The following is a 23,905-nucleotide window of genomic DNA, read 5'->3' as shown; positions in this document are numbered from 1 at the left end:
ATTGATTTAAACAAAACATGTATCTGATCCTTTAATAAGACAGTCAAAGTTGAAAAAGAAGACACGACCGTTTATAATCAAAGTGTGTGTACGGCAATCGATATTTTTATGAAATAATTATATTCAGATTTGTGAAGTAAAGACAGAAGGCCTACGGCCTATTTTATTCCTTTTCTAGTATGCTCCTGTGAGTGCCCAGTTTTCTCTTGAAAGTGTCAATTGAAGGTGCGAACACCACTGCTTTGAGCAGTGGGTTCCAGGTATTAATGGCTAGGTGCGAAAACCTGCATGCCACGATTATTTTGTTCGTTCTTGGCTTTTCTACTCGTCTGCTATGTCCTCTGAGATGTCTCGATCTAGTGGGGAAGAAAGAGAGAATAATTTAGATCCAAAATCATTTCTCAGCATTCTGTGCATCAAAATCAGATCGCCTCTTAGTCTTCGATAGGACAGAGTAAAGAGGTCCAGCTTTTCAAGCCTCTCTTTGTATGGTAAACGGGTTGTTGCCCTCTGTACTTTTTCTAGGATATCCGAGTCACCTTTTAAACAGGGGCTTGCAGCCTGAAAGCAGTTCTCAGGCTTAGTTCTCACTGAGGATGTGTATGCTGTGGTGAACATGGTACTATCTAACTTAGTAAATGTCCGTTTTAAAGCCCAGAGGGTTCTAAACCCCTTAGCTGAGACCTCCCGGCAATGGCCCGTCGTCTTAAGACCACGACTCACTGTCACCTCTAGATCCTTATGAGACCGGACCATGGGTAATGGCACTTCCCCTATGTTGTACCTATCAAGCTTTGTATTCTCAAAATGCATGTAGACACATTTTGCCGCGTTGATAGGCATCGACCACTTTTTAAACCAGTTAGTCACATGATTTAAGTCTACCTGAAGAGCACATGCATCTGCGTCTCCAGTTATTACTCGCCAGATCTTTACATAGTCAGCGTAATAACATTGAGGACTTTACTATACTTTGAAGATCATTAACATACATTATAAAAAGTAAAGGACCTAGGATGAAACCTTGAGGTACCTCACTAAGTACTGGTCTCCAGATGGAGCACTTGGAATTTCTTCTTACTTTCTGTCTACGACCTACTAGGAAATCCTTAATCCATTTTAAAAGAGGTCTGGCAATACCAAGATTTCCCAACTTCAATAGCAGTCTATTAGTTGGCACCTTGTCAAAATAATTACTGAAGCCTATGTAGACAACATCCACTGAGTTTTCGTTGTCTAGCGCCTTTATCCTAGATTCCCTTGCTATAAGGAGGTTCGTTGTACAAGATAAACCCTTCCTAAAACCATGTTGTTCTCCGTTTAACAAGTTATTGGTTTCCATAAATACCATTATGTTCCGTTTGACTATTCTTTCCAATATTTTAACTGCAACACTGGTCAGGCTTACAAGTCTGTAGTTCGGTGGAAGTTGTCTTGGTCCTGTTTTATGTATAAGACTTACGACTGCGTCCTTGCAGTCCATAGGTAACACACCTTGGTCAAGTGGCATATTGAATATCACAGTCAGTGAGGCCGCAATATGTTGTGCAATATGTCTCAAGATTTCGGGGTGTAGTTCATATGGTCCTGTTGACTTTTCCATGTTTAAGGTGCTGAGAGCCTCAAGCCCATCGTCTTGACCGAAGTCCACGGTGAGTAGGTGGTTTGTTGAGTCTTAGTTTTGGTCTGGTTCTTTGTCTAGAAGGGGTTCCTGAGTGAAAACTGACCCAAAATAGTCAGCCATAGCCTTTGGGTTTTCCTGATCTTCCTCCACCGTTTCAGATTCACTCCCTTCTTTAAGTAAGTTGGGAATCCAATGATGCATCCTTGTGCTGTAGTTTATGTACGAGAATATTCTCTTGGGCTGCTTGAGTGCAGATTGTGCCAACTGCATTGAATATTTTCTTTGAGCTTCCCGAACTTTAGTTATACACGTGTTTCTTACCGATCTGTAGCGTTTCGTCTGCTGTGCCAAGGCGGTTAGCAACATCCCAACATTTCTACTTTTGTCCCAGTAAACGTCGAATATCCCGTCCTATCCAGAAATGGCCGTGCTTCTTCCTCTTTTGAACTGTCCAGGGTGTGTATGTTTGACTTACCCTATTGTATTACTGCCTGATGAGTACATGCCTCTTGTACTGATACCCTTGTGTCCATTTTCTCAGTTTTCAGCCGATGCTGCACAGTTGATTGCCTTCATGTCTGTCTTCCATATGTTAGGACGCGCCGGTGCAACTGCTCAACAGGCAATCTCAGCCATGAATTTGAATAAGATAACTGCATGGTCACTTCTCCCTAGTGGTGGGAGAAAAGTCATTTGACCAACGTCATTACCGTGTATGAAGACTAAATCCAAAAAAGAAGAAGAGCTTCTTAAGTCATATCTTGTGGGATTTCTAATGTGTTAGAATAAAGCTAATCCAGGTTTCTAACAGTTTGCAATCGAACGACGTTATCGATGACCTTACTTCTAAGTTAACCAGTTTATATGTGGTGCATTAAATTCACCTACTACAAGGCTTTTACACTTCTTACGCCAGGACTTGAGTTTGCTTAGGAGAAAATCATCTGCCACACATTCTCGGTTGCGATATACTACAACTAATTCAATATCTTGCCGTCTACATTTCAGCTTACATCTCACCAGTTCACATGTTCCTGAAACATGTGCCAGTGTCTCAGCCACTCTTATGGTTAGGGTAGTTTTCGTGTAGAGGATAACCCCACCTCCCCTTCGGTTTAATCTTTCAGCCCTACTGGTTAAAAAACCAGTCAACTGAATTTCATTATCTAAAACTTCTGACGCTAACCAGGTTTTTGAGGCAGCAATGACGTCCGGTCTTCTTTATCCACCAATGACTTGAGCTCCGCCATTTTATTTGGTAGGCTGCGAGCATTTGTGTAGCATACCTGTAAGTCTGTGAAGAACTTTCTCTTACCACCCAGAGTGGTTCGGGAATCGTTTTGCTCCGAACTTTTACAATTTAAAAACCCTTGAGAAAAAGGTTTCGGCGACGCTCATCTATTTCCACTTCTGCAGCTCGTCTATTAGTACGATCAGCTAAGCTAAGATCCTCACTGACGTGTATTCCGGATCCGATCAGTTTACGTGAGCTACCTAGAATTAGGTTCCTTTCTTCAACCTTGGCAAATGTAACCTTCAAGAGACGCCTTTTCTGAGGACTTTCATAATCCACCTTTTGTCCTATTCTATAAAGCTTACAGTTTCTAACTCCTGAAACTGTATCTGGAAGTAGTTTGCTTATTTAGGACTTAATATGACTGAGGTCGTGTTCAAATCTAGCCTTTGTTTCCCTATCGGAAGATTCTCTTAACTCATGAAAAATGACAGAACTCTCAGAGAGATCTGTTTTGACACGCAGTGGAGTTTTTGTTTCTGATACCGTCTCTTCCAACGACTTGCTAACCAGCTGTGTTTTGACTACAGCTTTTTTCTTCTCATTCCTTTTTCTCCGTACTGAAGTCCATCTGCCATCACTCAGGACAGCCACCCCAGGACTATTTGGAACGGTGACAGTTTTATCCGGGTCTTCAATTTCCACTAGAGGTGTATGATTACCGATGTCAACATCAAGCGGCACTTCACTCCTCGTTATTGTTAACGGGGATTTCACTTTCCCGTCAATCACAGTCGGGCGTTTAACGAGTCCGGTAGCCGCACGTACTACACTGACACGTTCTTCACCGTCAGTGCTCTTGTTATCAGCGCAACCACCATCGTTTTCCTTACAGTCCAAAGCCAATAGGCTCATAACCTCATGAATTAGTAACTTCATATTTGTACAGCAAAACGTACGAAGCCGATGCTTCGAGCATCTTTTGTATGCCGTAGGACTTAGGACTTCGTCCAATATAATCCCAGTGATCAGGTCTTAGCTTGTTGATTTGTTTGAGCTCAAATTCTAACGTTATATACGTTCCCAGGTCATTAATATCATCTATTAAAGATAATAAGGCCACTCTGCTGCACCAGTTATAACGTATTTGACGGTAAACCAATGTCTGCTGTGTCACCTCTGTTAAAACATCTGTTTGCCCTCGAATGTTGGGTTGCTGTTATGGGCAACAATCGATGTGCAAGTCAATCGGCTAATTTATTTAGCGTAAAAGGGATCTTTAAATCTATATTAAAGGAAAGTAGGTAAATCGAGGGCTGCCTAATGCAAGTTGGCTAAATATTCGATTCTACAATTAAGCGAATGAATGGAAATGTAAGTAAAAATAGAGTAAAAGTGGAAATTATGAGTTTACAGTAGCAATGATGACAATGACCAAAACTGACGGGTTATTCTCAAGCTATGGTACAGTAAGGCTAATGAATACGAAATAATTTTATCAGTTAATATGCATAATTTAAACCTAAATATATGCTGTAGACTATGAGTATGTGCATGGTATTCAAGTCCCTCCTTAAATCTTCCTGCTGAGAAGACTTTGACTGTGGCTTCTAGAAGACCGTTTCAGGTAGGACAAACTCATAGTAGGATGAGGATACACCCCACCTGGGAATGGTCTCTTTAATGTATGTTTCGCTAGAGACAAAATTGATAGTCTGAAGTGGTGAGCTTTAAAGAGTGTACGAGTCTTCTCATATGTCTGTATTTATATGTGTCCATAAGTCCCACATATGCTTACTGTGTTTTTTGTATGAACTAACGATTCCTTTGTACTTTTTTAATGCTTGATTTCGAATTCCAATTACAGTATATTCGTTCATGCATATCCAGTGCTTCTTGACTCAATTGCGTTATTTCTGGGATTCCTAGTTTGTATGATGATTCAAATACGTCTTGTCACAACACATATACTTCTTTGTTTCTCGTAACGTTAACGCTACTTCTAAAGTTCCCTGTTGCTACATATATTATGTTTATCTTTCAATTTGTCTCCATTTATTATTATTATTAATAGTGTCCCCAAATTCTGAATTTCGAATAACTCATTAATGTCGTTCAGACTGCTGATCATTAATTCATTCTTGTTTTATATCTCCCTGTAGTGAATGGTGAATTGTTCGTTGGTAGATCGTTGAGTTTCACTAAATTCAACAATCAACCTGAGATAGACAACCGCTGAAAACCTGCAAACACTTTGTTATGTCCTCTGACCCTGTCAACTATCACGTAACGCAAATGTCAGTCCGGATGTCGACCTCTATGATATTGTCTCTGTTCATTAAGCAGCACGACTAACCTTGAGTCAAGTGCGAGTCCTTTTTAGTCCCCTGTAGAGTAGTTTCTCGCCTAGCGCAGCCCGCTCAGTCCGGAACATAAACTCAGACTCCACTGCGTGAATCGTATATTTCTGACATACGTCGTTTACAAATTAGTTGAACAGACCTCATTACATCACAAGATGAACGATAAAAAGCCTAGAAGTTCAAGCGAAAAGTGGCTGTCAGTATAGGAGACTGTAACTAATAAATTGGGAATAAACCAAGAATAGTAAATTGTATACGGCGGTCAGTAAACCAAATGAAGGCTGATTATAAAAGAAATATAATCTAGTTACTTATTAATTGCGCAATAGCACTTTCTGCAATAAAAGTTCATCAATGATTCTCAGCAGTTGCCATCCATTCTTTCTTCGTTCGGTCATAACACAAAGGACTCCCTTTTTTTCTGTTGAGGAACTCCTCAGCAGTTCTGTGGTTATCAGTAAGTACCCTGACCTCATGACCTCAGACACTTTCGGTCTTTTAACTTAAAGCATCTTATTTCGTCTATTCGATAACTTTAACATCTAAGACAGAGTTAAAGTGATTTGCATGATTTCCCTGCTTGACAAGTTTTGGCAGTTTCTCTTTACACGGTATGGTACTCCCGGCCTTATGACAGATACATTCTTTGCTCAGCTTGAAACCAGCAGTAACCCTAGGCGGAGTTCAAACCAAGAAATATTAGTCACTATATTATTAGTGACCATGTTGCTACTACTACTGATTTATCTCGTGTCTGGGAAGATTTCACACCCACGTCCATGATCGTAATCAAACACAGTTGGATGGAACATAGAATATCAGCAACAAATAAATCTCACTAAACACAACTTCCTAGACCGAATGAATAGAGTCTCCGTGTGCCGTAAACCTAAAGTAGTGTATTGCACTCATGGCAATCTTAAACTTCACAACTTCTGAATGAGCATTCGTGATCTGTATACGACAGTTCTTTTTTACACATTCTGTGACTTGAAGCGATGAAGCTGAGTGCGGAAGCATTGGTTACTATTTTTTTTTCTGAAATCTCCACAAAAGGAATACAAGTCAAGTAGGAGTGACCACCCGAATAATATGATCTTCGTAAAAAACCGAATGGTGCTTTTTGTGGACGGCCGAAATAGCCGTGAATGTCAATTTATGGCTGTTCAAAACACAGATATATGCAGTAGTTCTAACGGCTTAGTTTTCTGTTCAATATCCTAAAGTTTTCTCTTACACTAATGAAGGAATCTGAAGTTCAAAATCATGCACTAGCACCAGGAGTTGGTGGTTTCGCTGCTTTGGACACAAGAATAATGTGTATACGAAACAGATAATCGTTACGAACTATACTTTTAACACTCTTGAACCCTTTCACTCCACCCTCAAACTCTTACGACTGACGAACTTTCAACTGACATTACCAATAGACAGGCTATCGTCAGGTTGGTTGTCATTTCTTGTAGATCACAGGATACACAATCGTTAGTGAATAAATATGCAACATTTAATATAGAGTTTGATAATATCACTGAGGTTTGAAAAACATAAGACTTATTCAAACTTGTAAGCTCGTCGATTATTTAAAATATCGTTAGGCTAAAATGTCATGATTAATGTTCACCGTATTTTGTCAACATTTCCAGTAGTCAATAGGGTGCTTCAGTAGGTATTGAGGATCTCCCGAAGCACAAAGGCACAACGGATCAATCGCATCTCAAATACAGAATAAGCCCCAACACAATATCATCATAAGTCTTCTGAATATCTTAAACAGATAAATTTAACTGCTACCGAATTATCAGACCGTTACAGGTTTTTAAAAAAAGTTATTGAAATCACGTCTCTTTATTTGTAGTGTGTTACTAAATATGCATTAAGATGGCAGGAACTGGTATGTACAACATACTTATAGTACATCCAAATGTTGGTTTATCTCAGCCTCTTAGGACACATTATGATCAAACTTTGAGCGCCAAAGAGAAGTTTGGATGCTTTAAGTGGCGGTTCTACACTGATTTGGTCCATCGCAGCTTTCTCCCATTCATTCATCATATGTTGTGATCGCTATATAATTTTGGTATTCTCCCTATTTTGGGGTTTCTGTGCCACTCACACGAAATTTTCTACTGTGGATTCCCCAAAATATCCCCGAAACGGATAAATGTTTCTCCGAAATTGGAGATTAGGAACTCGTATCAGATATGATCCAATACTTTGAAAACTTTAAAAGGTTTACAAACTTGAAAACTATAGATCGAGACCTGTAAAATGAGCTAAAATGAGATAGTATTATCCGGTTTCACTAAATACTCTTCAGTACGCATTGAGTCACATTAAGTACCTTAACGTGTATTGTGCCTTAGGGCTGGTATTTTCCTTAAAAACAAATCATCCACCAACACTCTTAATTTCGCTGAATACACAAGGTCAGCTATATTAATTCTGAATAATCAAAGGGCGTCAGTATGCAATAATTCTGTCGAATTTTCTGCCTCTAAAGACGCTGATTTAACAACTTCTTAGGATTCAGAATTTGTTCGCATTTCAAAATGGGTGTATTAACCATTGCAGGTGTAGCGGTAAATAAATCCCCAAAATAAATAGCACTAAGTTTTCGACATTGGATGCTGACCATATGTTTTAGTGGACTCATCTAGCTGAAGGCGCTCGGTCAGGCATCCGCACCAGATCACGTGTGGTAACGCCGTGCTCAACATCAACCGCAATCGCTAGCCAGATTAGATCAGAGAATTCCGATATATTGGTCATCGCCAAATATACTCTTCCGATCTCCTCGACTCTGTCTTTTGATTTCTCTTGGTGGTTACGAATTATATTAGAAGGTGTTACTGGTAGAAGCGTTGTCAAACACTGAATACCTGTGGCATCAACATTGGTGAGACCGTCGTGATCTGGTACACCTTATTGCAACTGTGAGTCTGTTCCTTTTTGGGATTTTTATATATCATTGCCTTATTTTTTATTTTTTTTTAAACATTGTGATTTTTTTCGTGTTTTTCTTGGATATATATATATTTTCCCCTCGTTCATTATCGTACTTCATATTTCATCATGACTGAACAGACACCTAAAGTACTCAAGCTTAAGACCTTGTCCCCACCTTCGTTTCAACTGATGCCTTTCTGGCCCGAAAACATCGAAGCCTGGTTTTGCCACGCAGAAGCCGACTTCTCCGAGCACGGCGTGATCGACACACGTGCACAATTCCTCGCAGTAGTCAAGGCACTACTGCGGGAATTCAACAGGTACGTAACACCTAGTATATTTACTAGTGATGTTTCCGAACCTTACGAAATCTTAAAACGCTCGATTCTCAAACGAGGAGACCTAACCGATCGACAAAGGTTAGATCAACTCTTCAATAACATCAACCTGCAACACGGTTCTGCGACAGACATGTTGCAACGGATGAGAGAGGTTATAGGCCCAAGAACTTTCGACGAAGGTCTATTCAAACAACTCTTCTTGTCAAAACTTCCCCAACAGGTGCAAGCAGTTCTGGTCTCGTTCCAGAACAACGCCTTAGACGAGCTAGCTGCATCTGCCGACCGTATTCTGGAAATTACGAAACCTACTACCGAGGTATTTTCAGTCAAAGAAAAGCCTCACACGACTCAGAATGATATAACCGACTTATGTCACACACTCACGCGTTATCTTAGTCTTCGTACCGACCGTAAGAGATCGCGCACACCACGTAGAAGCATTTCTCGTAAGCGATCTGTCTCTAGACCACGAGAGACAGATAACCCCGACTGGTGCTGGTATCATAACCAGTATGGAAAGTTTTCCAGAAATTGCAGAAAACCCTGCAATTTTCCCAACACGAAACCGACTGATTCGAAAAACAACTCGGGAAACTTCCAAGCCGGCACGCGTTAACGGCAACCGTAGCCAGGGAACAAAGCCGTCTGTTATTCGTCACAGATGTGACAACGAGAGTTCGCTACCTCGTCGACACTGGCGCAGAAGTTAGCGTTCTCCCAGCAAATCCTAACGACCGACTTCACGAATCGACCCCAAACTTACAGGCGGCAAACGGAAAACCGATCGCTACGTATGGCAAAAGGTACGTTTACCTTAACGTGGGTTTACGCAAACCCATCCACTGGATTTTCGTTGTTGCAGATGTTTCTATACCAATCATTGGTATGGACCTTCTACAACACCACAATCTGATCATCGACACTCGCAAACGGAGGCTAGTAGACGGAAACACTAAGTTGTCCGCTTGTGTAACTTCTTTTACTGGTTGTAGAGTATCCCCAGTCACAGTTAAACATATGATAGACCCACTCTATCAACCACTACTCGATAAGTACCCTGGGATACAACAAACTCCACCGAAACTACCGTGTGTAACCAGCAATGTTACACATCACATCACGACTACAGGACCACCTGTATTCTCTAAAGCACGACGACTAGCTCCTGAAAAGCTAAGGTTAGCGAAAAACGAATTCGATCACATGATGGACTTAAGAATCATACGACCGTCAAGTAGCCCATATGCATCTCCGTTGCACATGGTCCCTAAAAAGGACAGCAACGATTGGCGTCCAACTGGTGACTATCGGCGATTGAACGCGAAAACCATTCCCGATCGTTACCCGTTGCCTCACATTCACGATTTGACAGCTACCTTGAAAGGTACAACTGTCTTTTCGAAAATCGACTTGGTAAAAGCGTATAACCAAATCCCTATGGCTACTGACGACATACCGAAAACCGCCATCATTACTCCCTTCGGACTCTATGAATTTTTGCGAATGCCTTTCGGTCTAAGGAATGCTGCTCAAACATTTCAAAGATTCATAGACGACGTTTTTCGAGGTCTCAACTTCGTACACGCGTATGTTGACGACTGTCTAATCGCAAGTCCGGACAGAGAAACAAATCACAAGCATCTGGACCTTGTTTTCGAACGATTACAAAAACATGGCATTACTGTAAACGTTCAGAAATGCCAATTTGGAACCGACTCATTAGACTTTCTGGGACACACTATCGATGCTCAAGGTATCCGACCCCTTAGAACCAAAGTGGCGGCCATTCTGGATTACCCAGAACCGACCACGATCAAGCAACTACGAACGTTTAACGGCCTGGTAAGTTTCTATAGACGTTTCATACCCAAATGCGCATTACTTATGAAACCTCTGACCGACCAACTTCGTGGAAATGCGAAATCCATTAATTTGGACGACACCGCACGAAAAGCATTCTCCACAGTTAAGGAACTGATTGCTAAAGCAACAATGCTCGCACATCAGGACACCCGAGCACCCATTAGCATCGCAGTAGACGCATCCTACTCGGCAATCGGAGGAGTCTTACAACAATGGGTTAACAACTCCTGGCAACCTTTGGCATTTTTCTCTGGAAGGTTGCTAGACACCGAATCGAGGTACAGCACATTCGGTAGGGAACTCCTAGCTATGTATTGTGCTGTACGGCATTTCCAACACTACATCGAAGGTCGTGAATTCACTCTTTTCACGGACCATAAACCGCTCACTTTCTCGTTAAGCTCTCCTTCTGACAAGTACTCTCCCCGTGAGTCTCAACAACTGGACTACATTTAGCAGTTTACTTCAGACATTCAACACATCTCTGGAGCAAACAATGTAGTCGCAGACGCCTTAACTCGCATAACTTCCTTGAACAGTTTCCAAGGAATCGACCTTCTTAAACTCGCCGAGCTTCAAAAAGAAGACAGTGATCTTCAGCACGAGTTATCGTCCACAACACTTAAACTACGCACCAAAGAGATGGGAACAGGTAAGGAAACCTTACTTTGTGACACATCTACAGGTAGGGATCGCCCAATCGTGCCGAAACATTATCGACGCAATGTCTTCAATACATTGCACAAACTTTCTCATCCAGGTGTTCGTGCAACCATCAAGCTTATAGCAGAACGATTTTGCTGGCCTGGAATGAATAAAGACGTGAGGGAGTGGGCACGCTCCTGTGTAAGCTGCCAAAAATCTAAGGTTATCAGACACAATAAATCTCCCTTAGGCTCGTTTAAAACTCCCGATGCTCGTTTCGACCATGTTCATCTGGATTTGGTAGGACCTTTACCAGATTCAAATGGATACCCTTATCTCTTAACCTGCGTAGACCGTTTCACTCGATGGCCAGAAGCAGTACCTATCAAGGACATCACTGCTGAAACAGTGGCTCACGCCTTCGTCGAACGATGGGTAGCAAACTTCGGCTGCCCTTCAACCATCACTACAGACCGCGGACGTCAGTTTGAATCTGATCTTTTCCGTCGTCTGACCACACTTTTAGGAATCACTCGCTTCCGAACGACCGCCTACCATCCACAAGCAAACGGGTTGGTAGAACGTTTTCACCGACAACTGAAAGCTTCGCTATCAGCTGCAAACGTTTCACAATGGACCGACGCTCTTCCACTCGTCTTACTAGGTATCCGCAATGCAGTGAAAGCTGACATTGGATACACTGCGGCTCAACTCGTTTATGAAACGACACTTCGACTTCCAGGAGAATTCGTGGATCCTTCATCCTCTTCAATGAACATGGATCTAACCTCCTACACGAACAGGCTTACAAACGCAATGCGTTCAGTTAAACCTGCTTCCACTCGACCTCAATCAACTGATGTTTTCGTTCAACCTAACTTACGATATAGTACACACGTCTTCGTGCGTCGATACTCGCATCGACGACCATTCGAATCAGCATACGAAGGACCCTTCAAAGTTCTTCAATGTGAATCTAAGTACTATATAGTCGATAAGAACGGAACCAACGATAGCATCAGCATCGATCGCTTAAAAGCAGCGTATTTAGAAGGAAATCCTATCCACGTCGATTTTCCTTCGGTACAATCGAACGACATGACTCCGACACTTATAATACCTCATCCGACAACCAACACACGCGATGATACTTCGACAGTATCCGAAAATAAACTTAAAACGACGCGTTCTGGAAGAAGGGTGAGATTTCCAGAACATTTAAACGACTATTGCACGTAAGGCACTTTTCGACACTTTATATTATTTTTTAAAAAAAAAAAATTTCAATATGCTTATATATTTTTATTTCTATTAAAAAAACAAAACAAAAAAAAACAATTTTTTTAACGCTATTACGTGTTCATGAGTTTATTTTCCTTTTTTTCCGCCGACATTGTGTTTTTACGCACATACGAGTGTATTTTCGACATGCAATTACATTTTCTTTTTTCTTTTCCAGGACGGCTGGAAAAGAACGATGACGTTTATGAGGATCCGAAATTTTCATTGTACATTTTCTTTTTTTACTATGTTGTACCTCCGTCCCATATAGTAAGAAAAGACGACCAGACGCTGCTAAGTTTAGTAAGCTATCAGAAGAGTGTTTACCAACGACAAACTCGTTGGGTTTAAACTTCTGGCTGGCCACGTCTTAGGGTCGTCACTGCCCCACTAGGGAGGGAGTGATCTGTAGCGGTAAATAAATCCCCAAAATAAATAGCACTAAGTTTTCGACATTGGATGCTGACCATGTGTTTTAGTGAACTCATCTAGCTGAAGGCGCTCGGTCAGGCATCCGCACCAGATCACGTGTGGTAACGCCGTGCTCAACATCAACCGCAATCGCTAGCCAGATTAGATCAGAGAATTCCGATATATTGGTCATCGCCAAATATACTCTTCCGATCTCCTCGACTCTGTCTTTTGATTTCTCTTGGTGGTTACGAATTATATTAGAAGGTGTTACTGGTAGAAGCGTTGTCAAACACTGAATACCTGTGGCATCAACACAGGCACAGTCAGACCGTTACGCCGTGGGTTTTCGCACACGTGTAACGTTTTATCGAGGATGTCGAGATATCGTTATTTGTCAGGTATTAACGGTTTTTCCGTTTTACGTCAATTTTCGTAATGTTTGTGCTAGTTACATAGCTTTTTCGCAGTTTATTAGTAGTTTGACGTATTTGTTTCTCACAACCTGAGTGAATGTCCAGTCAACCTAGTGTGGTTATTCGTAACAATACAAACTCAAGCGAGTAAACTTCGCCATTTTTCAGGTCAAAATTAATCACAAATAGATTTTTAAAGAAATTAAGCTCTGAAACCTTTTACATTTGGTTCACCTCCTTGATTATGGTGACGATGAACATGGATTTTGGTAGTTGTTTTCAAAAGATGTTAAGGCAGTTAAGCGTTAAACGTTTTATCAATTTTATATAACTTGCTAATATACAACAATAAACAGTCATATCGATTATAAATATAATCTTTCAAGGTCGCCAAAATGAAACAGCGGGCAGATTCGAAAGACTCTGACGTTTTATGTGCCATCAATGCAAGTAACTTGACAGATGTTGTGCATAAATAACATAAGATGTAGGACAAAACTCAGTACAGTTGTTTCAGTACATCAACTACTATATATTAATATTTGATAACTGATCTTCAACTATATATATATATGCATTCATATATATATATAAGTGTATTATTGTATCCAGGTGTTATTCTGTTATAAATAGGTCAAAATGTGAAAGTATCACACAACCAATACGGTTTATATTTGTACTTTAGATATTAGACTTTTCCTTTGGATCGTCTGGTTAATCTAGTGAGAATCATTCAATACGTAATCCTAACCAGCTTTCACTTTTAAAAGAAATGGACAGTGCTCCTTTTTATATTAGACCTTTTTAATTGATGTGGAAGTTATTTCCACCATCAAATGGTATAGCTGGTATACGAACTGCAAGTGAAACCTAATGGTTCACATTTAGTAGGAAACACTTCAATAGTAATTGGTTTTCGCTTTGTCCATTCTTAACGCAACTGTGTCATGACATGAACGCGAAATAATAGGCAACGTTTTATTCTAAGCCTAAACTGCTAATCTTCACAATCTCAAAATCTTTTAAGAGGTCTGAATTTTTATTAGTTCATACAAATCTTAACATCATTTATTCGGTTGCCGGCGAATTCACATAAATTTTAAAGCAAATTCGTAAAAATATTTGTAGTCGCACGTATAACCTGGGAACGAATTAAATCCCTTTGTGGATAAGCTTTTGTAGAGGAAAAAACTAGAAAGAGCGAGGAATAACGTTTAAAAACTACACAAATATGATCGCAAAATAAAAAGGAAACGCGATATGGGCAAGCACTAGTCATACTATTTAGAGTTCAGAATATTGATAGGCAGATTAAAAGTAGTACATTGATAGTTTATTTCGTTTTCATTCTTTACTTACTTACGCCTGTTAACCCTCATGGGGGAGTATAACCCGTCCACCAGCATCCTCCATCCAACTCTGTCCTGGGCAGTCCTTTCCAGTTGCTACTCATCCTTTTAATGAATGCTTCCAATTCCCAACTCAGTGTGCTCTTTGGTCTTCCTCTTTTCTTTTTCCATTCAGGATCCGAAGTTAGCACTTGCCTCATACGCAGTTTGGTGGTTTCTGCGATGTATGTCCTATCTACCTCCAACGTTTTTTCCTAATTTCCTCTTCAGCTCGAAGCTGGTTTGTTCTCTCCCATAGTAGGTTGTTTCTGATGGTATTTGGCTAATGGACATTGAGTATTTTGCATTGACAATTGTTTGTAAATACTTATACCTTTTTGATGATGGCTGCAGTTGTTCTCAGAGTTTCATCTCTATACAGCAAAACTGTCATGATGCTCTTACTAAAGACTTTGACCTTTATGTTGGCTAACAGTTGTCTTGAGTTACATGTTTCCTAATTATAACAATGCTGCCCTTGTCTTACCAATCCTTTCCTTCACATCTACATCAGATCCTCCTTGTTCATCGATGATACTGATCAGATAGGTACGTGAAAGGTTCCACATCTTCCAGAGCTTCCCCATCAATTGTGATTGAGTTGGTGATCTCCGTGTTGTACTTGAAGATCGTTCTTTATCTCTTGTATGCTGGGGCCTATTGCTGCAGAGGCTGCTGCTACACTGGCTTTCTTCATCTGCATTTGCTGGTGTGTACTCCGTGCTTACCTTCAGATGTCGAGGTCTTCATAATCCAGTCAACCATCAGAAGAAAGAGAAAGGGCGATTGTAAACAGCCTTGTCTGACACCGTTTCTCACATATAATGCATCTGTTAGATTTTAGTAGCCCGTGGATCTGACTCCATTTAAATCGTATGGATGTTTGCTATCGCCTATTCTCGTATATCGTCGTCGACTTAAATCACGTTAGTCAATAACGGAATTAAATAAGTCGAATAACGAGAATTGATTTGTGAATACATATATTTTGTATATAAAGCGAATGAAACAGAGCAGAGCGAAACGACACGCAGGGAAGATGGCTGGGAAGCCAACTCCATTTCAGTCAAGCGTTACTCAATATTTATAGCCAGATAAAATAAAGCTACAGACATGTGATTAATAGGATAAAAAGGGCACACACATATATGCTCATATAAAAACAGTCTAGATTGATAAGCGAATAAATAACAAGGTCAAAGTATTGCTCGAGTATAATGAATAGAATGGGATGTCCGGAAGCTAGAATAAGGTATATGGGCTTGGCATAATAACTGACACTACAAGTTGTCCTTCATGCACGACTTTGCAGTATAGTTCATTGTATGAATTCTGGATGGTGTTGACGATTTTCTCATGTACATCATGGCGTTGAAGAACGTTCCATACTGTCAAGCGCTTTCTCATAGTGAAGGAAGTTAGTGTATAGTGACAAGTTCAATTCGATTACTTAATAATGGTGCTAAGAGTCGCAATTTAGTCAGTGCACGATGGATCCTTATGGAATCCGGACTGTTGATCTCAAAGTTAAGCGTTTACTGGGTCTTTCATTCTGTCCAGCAACACTGTTAAAAACTTTTCCTGATTCTGACAGTAGTGTGATACCTCTGTAGTTCTCATACTTGCTCAGACCTTTCTTTGGTACCGTGATGAGCTATCTTTCTTCCTAGTCTGTCGGTACTTATTCCTCTTCCCAGATCTTCCTGAATGGAACGTGGAGCATGTTTGCAGTTACTTCTGTGTATGACATTAGTACTTCAGCTGGTGTGCTGTCTGGTGCTGCTGTTGCTTTCTCACTCTTGATTCGTCTGATGGCCATCCTGATTTCTTCGATCGTTGGTGGAGTCACATTTGTAGCGAGGTCTATGTGTACTGCTTCTATATCCGATGGATTTAATGGAGCTGGCCTATTCAACAGTATCTCAGCGTTCTACTCATCTGTGATTGTCTTGCCTTCTTTGTCCTTAACCGGTCTCTAGTTCACTATCTTTCTCTACCAGCTTCCTTGTTGTGTCATATAGTTGTTTCACACTTCTTTCCGTCTCAGCTTTTTCCTTTATCGTTGCTAGGTCTTCCACATGTTTCTGCTTGTCAGCTCTAATGCTCTTCTTCACTTGTTTTTTTGCTTCAGTGTATTCATCTTGTGTCTTTCTCTGTTCTTGTTCAGCTGTTGTTAATTGCTGTTTTATTCCTCCTTTTCACGGAGATCTATTCCTTATGATAATAATCCTTGCGACCCAGAACGTTTAAGTTAGTGCTTCTTTGATCTCTTTCCAGTTGTCCCCCGTAGTAGTTTCTTCTTTCAATAGATCTCGTTAGGCTTGGAACCTGTTATGGAGAGTTGTCTTGAATTCACTGAGTTTGTTAGTATCTCAAAGGAACGCTGTATTGAACCTTTGTGATGCTGTTCCCCTGATTGTCCATTGTTTCTTTAGCCTCAGTTTCATCTTTGCCACAACTAGGTGGTGATCTGAAGCTATGTCAGCTCCTTTCCGGGTTCTAACGTCTGGCATCGACCTTCTGAATATCTTACTGATGCCAGTATGATCTATCCGCTCCCCCGTGTTGTGGTCCAGTGAGACCCATGTAACTCTGTGTATGTGTTTGTGGGGGAATATTGTGCCACCTATAACCATTTTGTTGAACGCACATAAATTTTCAAATCTGTCACCATTTTCATTTCTTTCTCCCCGTCAGTTCATGTCGTCCCATGATATCTTCATACCCGGTGTTGTCCGTTCCGACTTTGGCACCCGACAACCTAGTCAGCACCTGTTAATGAATGTCTTACTAATGGTATATCGGCCACTGAATCTGTTTTTGAAAGATACTGTAGTCTTTTCAAGTTTAAACAGCTGCTGCAAAATTATCCGACAGTATTTGTCCGTTACTGTGTAAGGGTTTATAATGCTTTTTTCGTCGACATAAACCAGGAGCATTTAAGTTGCAATATTTAGTATCTTTTGAAAGGATTTCACTTTTGATATGTCTACCGTCTTCATCCGTTCTAGGAAAGACAATATTCAACGACACCAAAGCGTTTAGAGGTGACGACTATACGTATCATCATTTGAATTTTGATTGCCGTGTAAAACAATAGCTTTTTGATTGAACTTTTTCAGAAGATATTCCTTGACAAAATCAAACAAGCAACTATTTAGTCAATCGTCCAGCTTTGCATTAATATTTCCTATATCATTACACAGCGTTCAAGATTAGTAATGAATGATCAACAGTCTGTTGGTGGAAAATTATCCCAATCCGTGCACTTTAGTGATGGTGTTTTCGATCTCACTGATGAACACAATGAAGAGTGCTCGGACTCAGTAAGCTTTTTCCCTTTTAAGTGTTCTATTCAGACTTCCAATATCTTTCATTTATTTATTTCAACACATAAACATTAGTACAAGGAAGCACCAAATAGATATGCGCCACATAAATCATTCGATATGTGTGAGGGCTGGGATGCTGCCCAGGTGCCCAAACCGAAGCAGGACTTCCAAAATCAAATTAGTGTGAATCCTTTTCAAGGTAGAGATCTATCTACTCAGTTTGGGGTTACACTTTCAGGATGGTGCTATCTGGGTGCTCTAAATAAAATGGGTGGATGCGAGATTCAAACCTCCCACTTGTTGGTTAAAAGCTTAATCCATTAATCACAAACCGTCTGCTTTCTAAGATTTTCTGAAAAAGTGCTTATGATTTATCATAAAGTTTTAAGGAATGGAAATCTAGGATTTGCGTAGACGTGGCTAGGTTGAAACGTTGGTGAAAATAGCTTGTATTGACCCCACAGTGGTTTTGTGTTTTATTAGTCGTAAATGACAAAACACCCTTGTGATGAGCCAAAGTATGGTTTCATGTTTGTATTCTTGTTATTTTCCGATTCTTCCAACATTTGTATCTTCACGACATAGTTTTCCTTATGAGATTTCTTTGTCCGCCATTGTCACAAGCCTTTTTCTGTTGTAAGCAATAAAAATGAATCATAGGAAGTATTACAGTATGGTTAAGCTACACACTAACAAGACTAAACCCGCTAACGTATTTCACAACTTAGTAAACTCCAATGGGGACAACGTCACACGCTCATAACCATAACCTGTTTGATTAAATAAAATATGGACTGTAGCATGAAGCGAAAACGTGGCCAAAAATCATACCGTATCTGACCAATCAACATCATATGATGTCCGTCAAATCATAGATTTGTTCAAATTACTACTTACAAACGGTAATCGGCTGATCGCTGCCTGTTTCTACTTACTGATCTGAGCCATCCAAAATGTAGGCTATGTGTCTTTATTTGCTGAGTGGTTAGAAATCAGTAACTGGAGACCCTAAGTAGCATAACTCATAACTTTTCGCCATTCCGTAAGCATGTTTGCTACTTTGTCTTTAGTTGAATATCACATATTTTATCAATCTATTCTATGCGTAACCAGCTTGTTGTAATATTCCTTCACTCATAAAGACTTCATTTTGCGATACTTTGAATTGTGATAACCTGAAGCATTGAGACATATGTTATTGTGTGTGAGTAACGTCTTCTCAAGGCCTTTTGGATAGATGATACAAGTTCTCTGAATTGTGAATAAAAAATGTGATAAATCCTCTTATATCTGTATCTATTTTAACTTTGATCATGAGCGATTTTGTTTTTTTGTTGTTAGTCCAAGTCTAACAATATTCTGTTGCGTGTTATTGATTGGTGTGGGGAAAAGTTGGCATGGAGTTTTGGCATTTCCTCACCGAAATATTATTATATAATTGAGAATGCCAAAATGAGAGCGTCAGAAAGAGATTTCATTGACTTGGGTGATATGGATGATCCACATGTCGCCATTCTTCAGGTAGTCTACTTGTTCATTATCAATCTCACATGTTTTAATTATTGCAAGTGCACTAACCGCTTGCATATAGTCTGTTTTTGTGTGATATCATGAATGTTTAGCTTTTTTGATTACATAACTATACATAAGTTCAGACTTGACAGGACCATCATCATTTGCGACTTATCTTGTTTATTCTAATACTGATAAATTCAGTGAAAAGTATTAATTATTAGCATTTCAACTAAAAGTAGTCCAATGGTTACCACTCTTTAATGTGATTGTTATTGTAGTTTTCCAACCAGACTGAAGGCAGATCAGCTTATTCTGCATTTATTTATCGTTTCTGCTAGTCATTAAGTTATTTACAATGTAAATAAATAAATAATATATTTGTAATATCCCGATGAGTAGAAAAATTAGATTTTCTGACGTTTCGTGATCTAGTGTAAGCCACTTCTTCAGAGAATAAATAACCAAATTAAAATTAATTTAAGTTTAAATAGTACAACGAAACAACACGAATTTTATGTGATCAATCTACTCATTGGGATATCACAAATATATTATTTATTTATAACCGTCTACCCAATGCTCAATTTATTCGAAATTATCAAATCAAACCTTGGTAATAATGCCTACAAATGTAAATAAATATTTCGTCCTGTAGTTTATACATCATATATACTACAAACCGAATTGAAATATAACTTATTTCCCTGTAAATCCTTTATGTAGTTATAGCACGAATATCTATAAATTTATCTCATTCTCCTACAAATTAAATGATTATTTGATGTAAAAATATTTATTATCTGGGATCTCGAAGCATTAAAATCTAATTATAATATCGATCAAGCTGTCGTTTAATTATAAATTAACACAACAGATTTATTTCGGTTAAGTTAATCAAATTTTCAAACTGTGGTGCTGGAAAATGTTATTTCAGGGCTGCCATATTTCGTATGAAATTGTTTTCAGTATGTTCAGTTTTTATCTTTCCATTACAATACAACTACCTTGAAAGCTTTCTCTTTTTGTTCATTCAAACTTAACCTTACCATCAACCATGCTTCTATGCTTTTTACGTTTTGAAAATATGTTTAATATATGGTCTCTGAAGTCGCATTTCTCTTCTTTTTCTTCCTTTTTACAGTGTTCGGTGCCAAATAAAAACTATACTCATCCATCAGTTCTTTCATCTGGCTAAACGTATCGTGAATAGTTTGACTAATTTTTCTTGAATCTTTGTGACTTTTCATTGTTTATTTACTATCTATAAAACAATCCAGCCCTTAAAGTAGTATTGTCAGATATTCTATCACATGTAGAATATATCATATTGTTTTAAGTATTTATATAATTCACTATGAACGTACTAATTACTTTCTGGCTGTAATTTTTGTACAATTTTATCTTCTGTTAAAAATGTGTAAAAGATGCTTATTTATTGTATACTTCAGAAGTGGTTTTTCCTTTGCTTATTGATACATATATTTCATCATATACTTTGTAGGCATTGCTTTTTTGTAACAATTATATTGCATCATTGTATAATTTACTTTTTCATTCTGTCGACAAATTATTGAAACTCAATTATCAAACAACACAAGGTCACGTAATTCAACTTCAAACATGAAGTATTATGTTAGGACAAATTCTTTGTTGCCCGAACCGAAGTGGATAGATCGTGGCTCAAATCTTTGATACGCTGATGAAAAGTCAGATCTTAACCATTAAGCCACAGCACCAATCTATCGTATAATATATATGATTTGACTTTTCTGACATCCGAACAAGATTCAGCGTAATTATAACACTTTAATGAATTATTGATAGCAATTCTTCCACTTAGTAAGAATAAACTTAGTAGTAATTTTTTGATTGAGATCATGAATCAATTGATGTTAGACCACCGTTGGAAACCTGGAAGCACTGGACGGCCGCTCCGTCCTAGTATGGGACTCCTCAGCAGTGCGCATCCACGATCCCGCTTCCCGCGAGATTCGAACCCAGGACCTATCGGTCTCGAGCCAGGCGCTTAACCAACTAGACCACTGAGCCGGCATCCAATGGTGTTAGTGTCTAACATCAACCAATCCACGAAATTGCGCGACCAACTTCCATTGTACTGAGATAGATACCTGTCTCTACCCGACACGGATTAGCTCCACTGGTCACGGCTTCTCACTAGAACTCCGAGAATTCCCTCACGAAGCTTGTCACTAGTGAGCACATATTAATTATCAGTATGGGGGTTGTGGATGCGCACTGCTGAGGAGTCCCATACTAGGACGGAACGGCCGTCCAGTGCTTCCAGGTTTCTAACGGTGGTCTAGCATCAATTGATTCATGATCTCAATCAAAAAGCTTAACAATCTCCACAACCCCCACACTGATAATTAGTAGTAATTGCTGATTATATTCATAACTAAATGGACATCCCTTCACTATTTGTTTAATTCTGAAAATACTGTTTACATTACTTCGCTATTATACTATTAATCCATCAGTTACATTTGTGTGGTGTTAAATGTCAAATATCAAAAATTGACATCTAAAGTTTAGTAATAATTTCGACAGGGAAACCCATCCACTTGAAATTTCGTAGGTGAACTGATTTGAACTAAATCTGAGGTCAAAGTGGGGTTTTAAGTTAGCCAATTTTCGCGAAAAATTCCAATTCGTAGCTTCTTTCTAGCTATGTGTATACATGTATATAAAATGGAAATTCTGCAACCTAATCTTTTTGGTCATAATTCGGAAAAGATACGGTATATATTGAACTACTAGCAAATTGTCAGTAGTTAAATGATTTAGACGAAAGCATATACCTTCTTTCTAATTGTACTGACTACCTCACCACCTTTGTCATATATTGACTGGAAGCAGTAAATTAGATCAGTAACCGTTTCAGAAAAGTTTTTTAACTACATGCCAGTCCATAATAGCCTTGCCGTGGAATATAAGTTGTTTTATGGTTTATGTTTCTGGTTTATAGAGCGTTGTAGGGAAGCTTCATTATTTATGCACTCAGTTTTACACGACAAGTAGGAAACCCAAAACGGTATGCTCATAATCTATTCCCATAGTTAATTTGTCGGTATGAGGTCTAGTTATTTTTGTAATGCTTATCACCTTGAATATAGTAATTGCAAAGATTTATCGTTTAATCACTGAAAGTCAATACCCAAAGTGCTAGTTTATTTCGAGTTACAAAACTTTGTTTTCTGTCCCATGGTTGGTACTGTCTCCAGTTTCTACCTCACTCATTGTTTATGTCTGTACGTAAGCTAGTGATTGGAGGTAGTCGTCAGGAAGTCTTGGGTTTCGTGCTAGTTGAGACGCGTTAGCAAATTGATTGGTATAATTAAGTCGCTATTGAGAAATAAATGACATACATGATACTCGCCACTAATCGGTGAACAATCTATTGTAAATATTTTTATGTCATTGAATTGACAGTAGTAATCATTATATACGTTTAAAAACTAACATCTAGAAGCATATGGATCACGAAAAAGTTCTAATTGGGGCTCCATTTCTTTTTAATACACTTCAAAGAAGTGATTTGAAACCATTTTCTTGTAAATCCTTTGAAGGATTACGGTAATTAAGTTCAAATCAACATTTTAACCTATATGTAGCATGTATGTACTTTTTATCCGTAAGTCCTAGTCAGAGTATTGATCTAATTTTCATTCTTCTTGAACTCCATAATTTCGTCGACTTTATTTATATCCGTTAAACTAAACTATATTAAAATAAAGGAATGATGAAAACATTACAACTGCAGGTGAAGTTGTTTCATCCTAGTATGCTGATATTAATTATTTGTCAGTTTTTAATCTCTGTTGAGGAACCAGGAAATACTGAATATATATTTCGTTCTAGCGCACGAGACTATCTACAAACTAAACGGGACTCCACAGGTCTATAAATCAATTCATCTGTCTATCAATTCAATTCTCTGGGGCTTTTAGTGTCATGTAAATTCTAGATTTCAATATTTTTCAAGCCGAACGTGTGTCCATGATTGTCTATATGCATTAACATAAGCAATGATGTTATTTTATATTCGTTCAGGATAGAATAAAGGGGGAATTTCGAAATCATGGATAGAGGACGTACTAAGAACATCAGAGAATTTGTAGAAGCTAGGCAACCAAGTCAGTCAAAAAACATTGGAATTGATCTAACTTATCAACCAATCACAATAATCGTTGACAAATATGGGACTAAGAATCAGGTCAAGAGGAGAAACAATCAAAATAAAGTTGCAAAGAATAACATGTTATGTCTACATTAACCAATCACGATCGAGGTCGACAGCATAAGCTGTTAGTCATCAACAAAGAAATCCGAATACTTCACTTCTATCTGAAGTTTATGCTGATGATGTTCAGAAGAATAATGAAAGCTCCACGACCAAATCATCCAGCTCAAACAAAAGAACTTCACCTTTGTCATCCACCTAAACTACACGTCTTCTCTACTAACTTATCCAAATTCACGTCATTAAGAATTGAAGTCACACTGAAATAAATAAACAGTTCAA

General features: G+C 38.9%; 1 protein-coding gene across 1 annotated transcript; it reads left to right on the top strand.

Moving 5' to 3' along the window:
* The first annotated feature begins 13,516 nt into the window (after positions 1-13,516).
* Positions 13,517-21,293, top strand: MS3_00008754 (uncharacterized protein). The gene is made up of 4 exons (XM_051217095.1): positions 13,517-13,573; positions 17,527-17,841; positions 19,189-19,368; positions 20,504-21,293. The coding sequence occupies exons 2-4, from the start codon at positions 17,737-17,739 to the stop codon at positions 20,555-20,557; spliced, it is 339 nt and encodes a 112-aa protein (XP_051073876.1). The 5' UTR covers positions 13,517-13,573; positions 17,527-17,736; the 3' UTR covers positions 20,558-21,293.
* The last annotated feature ends 2,612 nt before the right edge of the window (positions 21,294-23,905 follow it).

Source organism: Schistosoma haematobium, chromosome 1 (genome assembly GCF_000699445.3).
Source record: "Schistosoma haematobium chromosome 1, whole genome shotgun sequence".
In the NCBI taxonomy this organism is placed as follows: Eukaryota; Metazoa; Platyhelminthes; class Trematoda; order Strigeidida; family Schistosomatidae; genus Schistosoma; species Schistosoma haematobium.
Note: the sequence above shows the minus strand (reverse complement) of the source record. Positions and strands in the feature narration are given on the sequence as shown.

Bases quoted from the DNA above. Each gene is read 5' to 3' on its own strand.
- MS3_00008754 (XM_051217095.1), top strand. From the start codon at position 17,737: ATGAATGATCAACAGTCTGTTGGTGGAAAATTATCCCAATCCGTGCAC. The intron at 17,842-19,188 runs GTAAGCTTTTTC...TTTTGTTGTTAG, and splicing joins ATGAAGAGTGCTCGGACTCA to TCCAAGTCTAACAATATTCT. The intron at 19,369-20,503 runs GTAGTCTACTTG...TCCTTTTTACAG, and splicing joins CACATGTCGCCATTCTTCAG to TGTTCGGTGCCAAATAAAAA.